This window comes from Quercus lobata, chromosome 4, assembly GCF_001633185.2.
Source record: "Quercus lobata isolate SW786 chromosome 4, ValleyOak3.0 Primary Assembly, whole genome shotgun sequence".
Taxonomy (NCBI): Eukaryota; Viridiplantae; Streptophyta; class Magnoliopsida; order Fagales; family Fagaceae; genus Quercus; species Quercus lobata.
Genome location: NC_044907.1, coordinates 41,935,101 through 41,947,808, shown reverse-complemented (window position 1 = coordinate 41,947,808; position 12,708 = coordinate 41,935,101). Strand labels below are relative to the sequence as shown.

Genomic DNA, 12,708 nt, shown 5'->3' with positions numbered 1-12,708 from the left:
ATTGCAAAGGAAACAATCGCTCATTAGTTAAAAAAGAGGAAGTAACTGCAATAATATTAACAAATGAAAAACAGGGAAGAAGGAAAGAGGTCTTGCCCTTCTCTCTCTCTCTACAGATTCTTTGGAGGTCTTTTGCTTACTACGAGTACGCCTAGAGGGTCCTAAGGGGGGCTAGGATACAAAATCAGAGGATCCTAAAGGACCATGGACTGAAGAAGTCACAGGAACCTGGGGAAAAGAAGACTCTACCTTGGTCTTCTTCAGGGTCCTTGAAGCCAAAGGTTGCTCGACTTCCTTGTCTTTTGGGTCCTTGAAGCCAAATGTGTCTGGGACTTCCTAGTCTTTCTCATTTTCACCTCAGGACTAGCCTTCACGCCTTCTGTACTATTTTCAACATCAATTGTTTTCGTCTTTTTCAGCCTAACCTCCTTGCCTTTACTCGTAGGGGTAGCAGCACCTATTGTCTCCACTGCACCTTTCTTAATAGGTTCCCCGAAGGAAGTACCAATAATAAGACCGCAACCCAACCAAGTTCCGGGGAAATCTTGTGCATATGTCACCCAACCTCCCCTGGAGGCATGCCATTCTGCAAACCCCGTCTTACTACTTACAGCGGCGGAAACAATCCCAGCAGTGGGCAGGGATAAGCATCTATTGGATGTTGGAGAAGAGGAAATACTAAGACTAAGGGTTTCCCCAACTGTACCAGAGCCAACATAATCAACAAAAGACTTCTATATTCTTCTCCAGTAGTCAGTATAGCCGATAGAAGCAAAAATTCCTCTCTAGGAGTTAGGTACTGCAAACTGGGGGCTCCTCTGTGACTAATAGGAGAAGGCCTGCAGCCTCAAGAAAGGATCCAAAGAAGGGAGAGACAGCACTATATCCTTAAAAATTGGGGGAATGTCCTGGTCAAAACCAAACTGCCGGAGCACCCGGTAAGCTGAATAATGGGTATATCTTGGGCCACTCAAGGAAGGCACAGGAAGCCAAGAGGGGCTAATGCAAGCAAGATAAGCCAAACTGTCCTTATCACCACGACGCAGATCAAAAGTATTACCTGTAGAAGATAGAAAGGAAGACAATACAGAGTCGCATGAAAAGCCAGGACCAAACTCACGAGGAGATCTCCAATGTAAATTTCCTGCTTGATCAAATAACTCAACAAGGTTGAGGCCACCACCTTTCAAACTAATCCAACGAAAGATAATGGGGAAAGTATCAGTCAAATTACCACAAAGACCCTTCACTATATTGGGGGATCCTTGGAATTTATCCTTTACAAACTTCAAATTCCTACACTTAGCCAAAGTGGCTAAAGAACGGTCCCACATGAAAATCTGAAGAATAGCATAGTGAAGAGACGAAGTAATCACATAACAAGAATCACCCTCGGCCTCATCTCTGTGAAGCTGATCCAATTGAGAATAAACATGGCCCAAAAATAGAGGGGCTAAAGGGTATTGAGTACCTCGAGCCAACTTAATCGCTAATGGAAAGAAGGAAGACTTAACCCCGTACCCAGGGAACTCACTGAACAAAAATTTGCTAAGCCAGAATGCTAGGAAACCAGCCCACCTAACTTCTTTATTCTTCTCACGGGAAAGGGTCATCACCCATCTCCTCATTCTAGCCGGCTTATTGCCGGGAGAGGCAGTGCAACCGCCAAAATGGCTAAACAGCTTATCTTCCACCACAAGATCCTCTTCAGAAAGGCTAATATCAAAAGGACTCTCATCACCAAATACCGGGAGAAGGAAGTTATTAACCACATCCTCCAGGTTAATTGTCAACTCACCAACAGAAAAGAAAAAAGTATGAAAAGAACGGCACCAATGGCGTACCAGATGCCTGAGCCCCTTGGCGTCTCTGAAACCCTCGAGATTTTTGGAAATTGCCACCTCTTTTAGGATACCAGCGCGCTCCAGGCGACCCACAAACTCCCCATCGGCTAGTTCCTTATCTACCCAGATGGGCCAACCTTGGATTTTCCCCGGAACAAAATCAAAAAAGATAGGCACCGCCTCTCGAAGTCCTTGTCTAATATGAAGGTCAAAAATCTCTCTAGGGTTTGGAACCTGGGCAAAATCAACAAAACCCGCCTGACTAGAAAACATCCAAGCATGAGGGGATGGAGGAGCCTCGCCATGAGACACCTGAGGAAAAAATAGACTGGTAGAGTACCAGGGGTCCCGTAAAGGAAAGGCTGGACGCTTAGTGACTTTATGAGATTCACTCGGAGCAGAACCAGAAGAACCTTCGCCCTCAGAAGGGCTTGGGGTGCGCTTTCTTCTTTTTAGGGAAGAAGAAGCCATTGAAACAATGGGAATAATGAGAAGAAAAGGGGATTGTAAGAACCAAAAAGGGAAGACGGGAATAATAGACTGTCTGATAAGAGAGAAAAGAGACCCAAGAATGAACGACTCAGGGAAGCAAAGTGATAATGTGAAATGGCCGTAATAAAAGCGTAAAGAGCAGTTGGAGAAGACAGTGTATGGAAAGACGCGCCAGTTGCAAAAAAATTTAGTTTTGAAGAAGAGATTAATTAGCATTTATTAATGGAAGTTACGGAGAAAGAAAAAGGTGGGTAAAGGAAATTTTACTCCAAATGCTCAATTGCCACGTCCTGTGCAAAAAGGAAATTGTAAAATGAGGGAACACGACACACAGCAAAGACTAAGATAACCAAAATGCAGCAGGAAAGGCCCGGATCCTGAGTAAGAAAGAAGGGAACCCAGGGGTAATTAAAAGAAGATCCTACAGAATCTAAGAAACCTTGAATTACTCACGCGTGGGCTTCAAGCAACCCATGAGCTCGGGGGGCTAAATGTTGAGGTCTAAAAAAGATCACAATACCCAAGCCCAAAGAAATAAGCCAAGCCCAAAGAAATAAGTTCAAGGGGGCCACGAAAGAGAAGAAATGACAGGCCCAAGAGGCTTGAAGCCCAAAAGGAGCATCAAGAAGGAAAAAAGGGGAAGCCTAGAAGCTTATGAGAAATGAAGAAAGAAAAGGAAGAGAAGCCCATGTCAGGGGATTGAAGAAGAAAGCTGAGCCGGGATCCTCAGCGACCACCAAAAGGCTCGGATCCTCCTAGGCGTATAAGCACAGTCAACAAAATATTAAGACAGTTCGAAAGAAAAGGACAAAAAAAAGAAACACAAGAAACAGAGGAGAAGCCACAAGTGCCAAACGACCTAGCAAGAAAAGAGGAAAGAATCAGCGACCTCTCATGGTGCAAGTGGGAAGCGCCTCGAGAAACCAGAATGAAGAAGTATAAAAAAAAAAGGAATAGCAGCGGAAGACTTTCAAACCGGCAGAACGGGATTCCGCCCGTTTGAGAAAAAAGATAAAGAAGAAGAACTGCTAAAAGTGGGATCGAGAAAGGCGTGACCTCAGTATGTCCTGAAATAGGTAGTCAGCCATAGGCTTTCAAAGAAATCAAAACTAAAGGAAGGAAAGGATGAAAAACAGGGAAACGGAACCTGCTGAGCGATGAGCACAATACACGCCCTGTTGACCAGAGGACAAAACAGGGGAACCGGTGGTTCCCCTGGGACTCCAAAATATCACCATAAAAAGGGGGGAAAGGTTGCGAAGAAGGGCAGAGAATTGAGGAGTGAAAGAACCATTGATAAAATTCTGTAAAGAAGAGAAAACTCAGGGAAAATTAGTAACACTACTTCCCGGTATCTTAGAAAAGCCACTATTGCACATACTCGGATTTAAAAAGAATCAAATTTTGCAAGTCTTGAAGGTTAGAATAACCATTTAAGACAGTAATTTTTGAGCTTGCTTGAACCTTGTATCACGTCTTAGTGAGCGTACTGTAATCATAATAAAGAAAAATTCAATGAAATATTTTCCACTGATTTAAGGATCCTTATATCGTTACTTTGTGCTTTTATTATTTTTGTTCTCTGCATTTACTTTGCTGCTTTGATTTGTCGTTCAATACAAATATCCTTGTTTGTCAATTTATATGTATTGTAGGAAGCATGCCCTGTGCACTACTTGATTCTTAAATAGCCTGTTAGCTGCGGTGAATCAAAGCTCGGTCCACCAAACTACAACTATTTGGCCCGAGATCCTTGGGCTTGAGTGTCACGAAAAAAGGCACTCTCACATAGCTATTAACTACAATCTAATTTAGTTTGTAACCAAACTTTATCCTATTATGATTAACACATTATTAAATGAACAAAACTTATTTACAGTACCTTAAGTGTTGTTCCTTAAGATTCTCCTCTTAAAATTCAACCATGTGGTTTTTTCTCATGAGATGGAAGTGCATTTTTAGTTAAGTAGCCACATGTGACATGATTGAATATTAAGTGGGGATCTTAAAGAACACATAATTAAGGATTGTACCTAAATTTCACCCTTAATAAATTTATCTTTGTTGGGGTGTGGGTGTTGTTCAATTGCAATTTTTTTTTTTTTTTTGAGAAATAATTGCAATTTGAATGTATGTTGTTGACTTTAGCAAGCGGCTGAGAGGTCAGAAGGAGTTGAGTTAAGTTAACTTGGAGTGTGTTTGGATACTACTTATTTTGCTGAAAACTAAAAACTAAAAACACTGTAGCAAAATAATTTTTAAATGTGTGAATAGTGCTATGAGATTCATTTTCAATGAAAGTTTTAGTGAAAAATGAGTTTTGTGAGTCCTGCGAATAGTGTACGGGACTTATTGGAAAAGACAGAAATGCGCTTCTCCAAAAAAAAAAAAAAAAAAAACGTAGACGCAAATGCAAAGAAGCACTATCCAAACGGTCACTTATTTGTACATCTAACTAGGTCATTTTCATCTTGGTCTATAATAGTTGGAAATTGGTCAATTTGGTCCATGAATTTTATATTTATTGTAGTTCTCTATTAAATATAGTGTGACTTGCATGTGCTTAAATTAAAATTGTCCATAATAGATAAATACATACTAGAAAGAAATTTTAATTTTCGTTTTTCTTTCTCTTTGTAAAATTTTTCCTTAAAATATTCTACGTGAACATGTCACAAGATATTTAACAGCTAGAACAAGTTCAATGAATTTACAAATGAAGGTTACACACGCTGAGAATAAATATAACTTCAAGTAAGGACTGAACTATAAGATTTTAACTTTTCGAAGTCAACTATGATTTTTATTTTATTTTTACCAATGGAAAATAAAAATTTATAAACATAATTTTTTTTTCCAATGAAGTTTATAAAAGGATTCAATACTAGATTAATACCCGAGAAATAAATTAACGACTACTTAGTGTTAACAAAATATAAATAAAAGAAAAAAGATTTTATAACTGTTTCTTAATATATATATTTCAACTAATCATCTATTAAAATCTAATTTTTATAAAAAAAAAAAAAATCCCGAATATCATTCATAATTGATTCTATATTAATTTTCGTATCAATTTTCCTAGTCTCTAAAACTAAATACTACCCTGAATTCTTTTGTACAAACAAAATCATTATTTTTAGTGCCCGAAACAATGAATAAAGTATTTCTAGTACCACAAATTAAGTTATAAGTTTTGTTATAATTATCTAATGTGACACTTTGTATTTATTTATTTTTTGATAAATAAAAATTGTAATTGAATACTTATCACTTTCATATGATTCTATTATCTTATCCCAGCTTATATGTAAATAATTGCGGCAAAAGTAACTGTATTATAATATTTGCAGGGAATATGAGTAGGTCATTGCCGTGTACGCAAAGACAAAGTCATGGCTAGGAAAATTCATTGTTTGAAACAAAAATATAATTAAAATTCCAGCTTTCGGCCCTTATATATATTTGCCAAGGCCAAACTTCTTTGATACAATAAAAAAAATCATAACATCATTCATCTACCAAAGTTACTTCAACATCTTATCTTTCCAAACTCTCATCCTTTTCCAAGAATATCACCCTTATCCTTTCCGCAAAGCCCTTACGTATATTCTCCGATTCTTGTTGTCTTCTAAATAGTACAATTTCCATGGCTAACCCTCATGATGAGGTTCAGCTACCTGATGGGTATCTCTCAGATGATGCAATGATTGTCTTAACGACAGCTCCGGCGACAAGCACAGAGAATTCAACCTTTTCCGGAGATGAAAACAATGATATGTCACAGCTAGGAAAAGATGTCCTTCCAATAGGAAAGATACCAGACTTGGCTGAGAACTATTATAGGTTTGACTGGAAGGTGGGAAAATCAGTTCATCGAAAGCTGCTCAAGAAAGTTAATCAAGCGGTACCGGTGCCAAATGTGAACTCGCATCAAATGAAAAATCGAAGCATCCAAAGGAGTTTAAGCATTGACTCGCCGCGAACACCTCCGAATAAAAAGGGAGACGAGTTGCTGCTAAAACATGAGCGTTTCAAGGTACGAACCATAAACTTTTATGGAAGTGTTGAGCAACGTGATCAAGGCACCCAAGGCAGTCAAGGTAGTAATAGTAGTACTAAGTCCGCTAGCTCTAAATAAAGTTTTGGATTTACAGGAAGTTCAAGAAAATAATGACCACCGCCTTTCATGTAAATTGAAGAAATTCTTGTTCTATGGAGATTTTCTTTTTCAATATTTGGTTGATTATTATTGTTAATGAGAAATATCCGTATTGCAAGTTTGCAGTTAATTTTCCTCTGGATTTTCCCGATGGTTATATAACCACAATAAAACTAAGTTCCAGTTCCAAAAGTATAGGGTCGGTTTCCAAAGGATTATATTTTGATCTATATTTACAAATCAATCATACAACTTTACTGACAAGTTTTTGTAGATAATTGATTTGATTCATGACCCTCGAAAGGCCATCTTCTGCTAGCTCTTTTAATTTCTGTCCATTTAGGGAAGAAAGATCGATAGATAAGGTTTTGTAGCTCTTTTAATTTTAGCTGTACGACTAGATGTTATGCACTTCAAATCAAGGTTATTGCTACATATACAATACTTTTTATAATTGTTAAATTAACAAGTACTAATTCTTATTTAATTAACACATCGCTTTTGTACTTATACCGATAACAACTTGTGAGATTTATAGTTATAAAATTTTTTGCGACATTTGACTTGTAATTAATTCAATTTCTAGTCGGGCAAGTAGTTGACAATTGCCAACGACTTGATAGAGCAAAATGAAGTTCTTTCAATTTTGGTTTTTTGGGACCCTACTCTAAAATAAAAGCAATTGATAGAATGTAGCAAGATCAATAATTATCATATCATATGCACCCACGGTAATATACAGATGTCGAGTAATTTTATTGATACCACAAATATCAATGGTGGCATTGAGTCGATGTTGTATAGTTTATGGGCCCCAATGTCGATGTTTTATTGATACCAATTATCAAGTCGTTGACAATTGCCAACGATTTGATAGAGCAAAATGAAGTTCTTTCAATTTTGGTTTGTTGGGACCCTACTCTAAAATAAAAGCTGATGATGCACAAAAAATCATCAGTGAGTTGATCGTCCATACACGTCAATGGGTGCACCTGAAGAGCAAAAGAAAAGAACCATTCAAAGGACACCGGTGGGGTACCAGCCAAAGACTCTCTGAAGGTTAAGTCAAAAGAGAGCTCTAACAATGCTTGAAAGTTTAAGTTTTAGAGAAATTGTGCGTACCTTATTTCTGAGGGTCTTTGGGTTTTTATAGTAGTGTAGAACCGACCTCCGTTTCTTGTGTAGCAAGATATTTCCTTATGGAGAAAATCATCATTAATGGGCAGATATTATGAGATCCTTCTTATGTTAGGATTTTATTCGTATTGGGACTCTATAGTTTAGGGTTAATCGTGAGACGCAAGTTGGTTCCATTTAGGATTTCTTGGAGATCACTAAAACCAGGTGGATGCCACGTGGCCTTTAGATCCATCCACTATCAGCCCACTGATCTAGCACCGTCAAGTTTATTTAAATGGATCTTTCATCCTTAATTTTACCCTCTTCAGTTGCCCCCTCACTCCATGGGTCCGTGATCTCTGAGTGGACGGGCCCGTGGAGTGACGGTTCAATTTGTCTCCTGAAAAACATACCTAGCCTGACAGGCTAGCTTAGGGTCATTAATGTCGTAGGACATGTGGTGTCTATCCAATGGCTCATCACTTGGAACGAAGTGTTCCTTTGTCTTCCACGTCGTTCCTTCTATATAAACCTTAAACCTGAGCCCTGTTCTTGAGGGTGAAGCCTTTACAAAGTCTTTGACTTCATCAAAAGTGAGATTAGTCACCTTGGCTTATATCACCCGGCCATGTTTGCATTGACAATTGTGGTGCCTAAGAAATATGCACTCCCTTTTCTTTTAAGCTTAAGGCGATCCCGTCGATATCATGCTAGATGGCACAATGCATGAGCATATAGATCCCTACCGAGTAAGGGTTCCCATCTGATCAATCCAATGGCATGTTGTATGGCTTTTGAGAATACCAATGAGGTAAGTGCTATCATTTGAAGTCTTCAAGAAAGAATAGCGCCATTGGTAGCCCCCCCTGGATATTCCTGAAATCCTTGCTAGCTTTATAGCTAGCTTATGGAGGTCTGTGGGGATGATAGCTTCCATGTCATAGACTAGAGAGAAAAGGCAAAGCTTCTATGGCTTGTAACTTGAGATTACAATGAGCCCAGAGAGTTGCAAGGAGCTCCTTTGTGTTTGCTATGTCTCATGGAAGATGGGATCACCATCACCTTGACAAGCTAGATAGCGATGATAATAAGCCATTTTAGCCACCAGTATGCATTAAGTATGATGACCATTCAAAGTAAATCATGTCTGATCCATAGAATTCCAAGAGGCAACGTAAGGCCATGCCTTGCATAATGGCTAAGAATTAGCTTTGCTAAACGAATCATGGCTGTCATGAAAATTTTGTATAACACAGTAGTCCTCAATGGCTTGATAAAATATCATTTCAAGGAGTAAGTAAATTGTATACCACACATATATGGTTAGTAGATGAATCTAGGTCTTCATGAAAGATACTGGGGGTAAACTAAATTTGCCCCTAGTAATTACCCAGAATCAATTTGTTCAATAAAGTATTTATTTTGAAAAAGCCTCCATGGGACTGCCAAAAGACAAGACTGAATTACTTGCATCCAGTATAAATTTCGCGAAGATAATTTTCATTAGTGATGAAAGATCAGCAAGTAAATCAGCCACTGAAATTATTGAAGGCAGTCATGTAGTCAAATCTGGCAGTCATGTAGTCAAATCTATACATAGTCCCAAACATGTGAAATGGGAGGATTTACTCTCCGATTAAGCAAAAAGGGATACCATGATTCAATAGAAAGCTATTCATGCTTTTAAGAAAGAGTCAAGGAACTTCCCTGAATTTGTAGCTCGGGAGGCTAGAGATCATTCCCATTATTGGCAATAAGGTTCCACAATGCTGCCACTGAGTTAGTAGTTACTAATTGCATTCTTAAGGCCATTTGGGCTCATGCCTTGACAAGTTGTACTGTCACTATCTTTCCCAAGCTAGATTGATTGGCTCAAAGCGACATCCAAGCAATACAACTAGATAGTCAAAATATTTGTGAGTGCCCTGTATCGTCATTACAGATTAGCCATAAGGCATAAAAAATAATTTACTTAACCTGCAAGAACAAGATTAGTACCACTAAATGACTAGTTTGCAGTTAAATAAAGCTAAATCAGCCATTTAGCTTTGTGTAGATACAGGTCCATGGACAGGAAACCATAATGAGAAAAATTAAATCTTGTAATCATATATTAAGCTTGTCAAAACTAGTCTTGAGAGAAAATACTGTTTAGGCATTACTCTCAACTCAAACAATCATGTTTCTAGCCGTATATGAGAAAATATCAAAGTGAAGAAACTTCCCTCGAAACGCAGATTGGAGATTTTAAGAACCTGCCCTCACATTAAGTGGATGCTAGCTTTCTATGGGAAGTATCTTTGTCTCTCCTTTCAGCTTCTATTGGTGAAATAATGCCAAATGTGATGAGCTTGTTGCTGCACACATAAAGCTTGTTGCAAGCAATCCCATAGTGTTCCCGCTGTTAATGATGTGGAAGATGAGACCATCTTTAAGCAATTAAGCTAAGCACCTTGACAGCGAATATCTAGTGTGAGTGTACTGTGAGTATATATATTTATTTCAACAAATAGAAGCAAGTAATATAAGTCATGTCTACTACATAAACATCTTCAAAACTGGTGGCTACTCGTTAGGCCAACCAACATCAGCTTCAAAACGAATTAACAGCCATATTTTACTTTTAACTCAGGTGCGAATGTGATTAAAAGCACCTTAAAGCTTCACAAGAATCTTGAAGAAGAAAATAAATATAAGCCAATGAAAGCTCTTAGCTGCAGAAGGTAGTAAAGTCTGGCTTAGGCATCATCCAAAAGGCTTAGAAAGAACATAACACTTTCTTGAAGGTGCTCGTAATAAATAAGCTGACTTTGAAAAGGCTAATAGTGATTGTAACAAAGCAAGGACCATATTTAATATATAATAAAAATGTCTTGCAAACCATGTGTGAAGCCAAATTTACACATTGGTTCTCAAATTGATATGACCAAATGAGGTCAAGCTTCAAGAGAAAGGTAAAGGCAGAGGATAGATAAAGTAGAGAAGAATTCCCTGAATTTGGCGATGAGCTTTTCAGCTGGAGCCGTGACTGAGTTAAGGAAGGGAAAGAGATTTCTCTGTTTCCTTTTCCTTGCCAATCCCCTTTTTTTTTCTTCTTTTTTTTTTCCTCTTCCCTTGCGACCCAAAGCCTTAGTGGGTCAGCTAAAGTTGCATTGACCACAAGGGGTTTTCATGGGATGATGACGCGTCAAAAGTATACATGTCATCATGGTAACCGTCCAGTGGAATTCTTGACAAACTTGCCCTTTTTTAACAATATAATAGTCGGTGGCAATTTTATCCTTTAATGGTCCAGTTTTTAAGTGGATCTCGATTTTCTAAAACTCGAGATGCTATTTTCCTTTATTGTTTCAAACGTTATCTAACTTACTACATAGAACTACATAGAAAGGCTGAACAATGTTAGTATGCTCAAAACCTCCCAAAATGTGTCTATAAGCAGTAAAGCACACAGATAACAAGAAGGTGTGCGCTTTGTATATCAATTATTACAGCCCTTCTACACTTCTCGGCCTTCTAATTTAAACTTGACTCCACATCTCAAAAATATCATCCACCAAAAAGCTTCAAATATTTTCAAGGAACTTTTAACAACTTTTCCTCCTTTCACAATTTGTCTGTTTTTGTTACTAAGATTTTTCTAGTCATGTCTGGGCTGGTGGATATGTGGACTAGTGAGATGGCCAAGCTGAAAGAAAAGGGTCAAACCATGTTTTCTAATAGTTCAAGCCAAGGATAAGGAAGAGAGCTCAACTGGGTTGTTCCCAGCTTTTAGCCAGTTCATGCGAGTCAACTCGCCTGTGTTGTTGTATTCTGAGGCTTCAGTTTCTATGCTTGAGTGTTTGAGTGCTTTAATCCGTCCTCGATGACTGTAACATCTAGTATGACAGAAATCGCAAAAGAATGGTTCAGTTTCAGTATTACCAACCTGTAGCTTTAGCTTGTGGTCGTGAATTGGTAACTGAATCTTTGATTTGAGTGAACATAAAAGATCCATTTTGAAATTACAGTCGGTGCAACGGTAGCTGAAGCCCCGACAACCCATTTGACACACATTGCAATAGAAATCCCAATCATCTACAATACCGTGCAGCTTCAGAGATTGAAATGGATGGTGCGAGTGTTCGACCTCATCCTCCAACTTGGCACATTCTTCATGAAGATAATACCGACAATCGTTGCACAAGTGATATACTGAAATTATTGCGACAAAATCAAGACTTTCCGTCCATGTCATAATGACGCACAATGTGTGCACCATACGTTACTTTTCTAATACTAACTAATCTCGCCTACCATCTAAAGCGCGTAAGGCATGCGTTGCTTCTATAAGGCCAAACTGGCTAGAAGGCATGTGTAAGTGTAACCAGCAACGTGTTAATGTGGATACCTTTTTAGGGTGCATCCGTCCACCTTGTGGACCTAGTAATTATCAGATACATTCAAGTATCCCTCACCCATCCTTCTTCCTCTTTTTTTTTTTTTTTTTTTTTTTTTTTTTTTTTTTTTGGTGCTAGGTAAGTGTTTACACAAGGGATAGAACCCTTGAGTTGAAAGTCACTAGCATGACTAGGTACCACTTGGACCAACAGGCCCGGTGGTCCTCACCCATCCTTCTTGCAGACTTAGTAATAATTTAGGTACATTTCATCATCCGTTCACCTTGTGGATTTGTTAATAATATGGTACTTCATGGTCCTCACCCATCCTTCTTGCAGACTTAGTAATAATTTAGGTACATTTCATCATCCGTTCACCTTGTGGATTTGTTAATAATATGTACTTCATTCAATATCATTCATCTGTCCACCTTGTGGATTTAGTCAATGTATCCGTCCATCCTGTGGACAATAATTTAGGTACATTTCATCATCCGTCCACCTTGTGGATTTGTTAATAATAAGATGTACTTCATTCAATATCATTCATCCGTCCACCTCGTGGACTGAGTCAACGTATCCGTCCATCCTGTGGACAAATTTGGATGCTTTTTGACACATGTTCATTTTGTGGACATAGTTCATATGCCCGTCCATCTTGTGGCATCCGTCCACTTTGTGGGTTTCATAAATTTTTTATACTAGTTTGTAT

General features: G+C 38.4%; 2 protein-coding genes across 2 annotated transcripts; one reads left to right on the top strand and one right to left on the bottom strand.

The window, feature by feature from the left end:
- Positions 1-5,831: 5,831 nt before the first annotated feature.
- Positions 5,832-6,633, top strand: LOC115987385. The gene has a single exon (XM_031110911.1). The coding sequence runs from the start codon at positions 5,986-5,988 to the stop codon at positions 6,475-6,477; it is 492 nt and encodes a 163-aa protein (XP_030966771.1). The 5' UTR covers positions 5,832-5,985; the 3' UTR covers positions 6,478-6,633.
- Positions 6,634-11,341: 4,708 nt separating this feature from the next.
- LOC115985213 lies at positions 11,342-11,854 on the bottom strand. Its single transcript, XM_031108180.1, has one exon. It carries the CDS (start codon positions 11,852-11,854, stop codon positions 11,342-11,344), a length of 513 nt encoding a protein of 170 aa, XP_030964040.1.
- Between the last annotated feature and the right edge of the window lie 854 nt (positions 11,855-12,708).

Excerpts from the sequence above, each read along its gene's own strand:
- LOC115987385 (XM_031110911.1), top strand. The coding sequence starts at position 5,986 with ATGGCTAACCCTCATGATGAGGTTCAGCTACCTGATGGGTATCTCTCA.
- LOC115985213 (XM_031108180.1), bottom strand. The coding sequence starts at position 11,854 with ATGACATGGACGGAAAGTCTTGATTTTGTCGCAATAATTTCAGTATAT.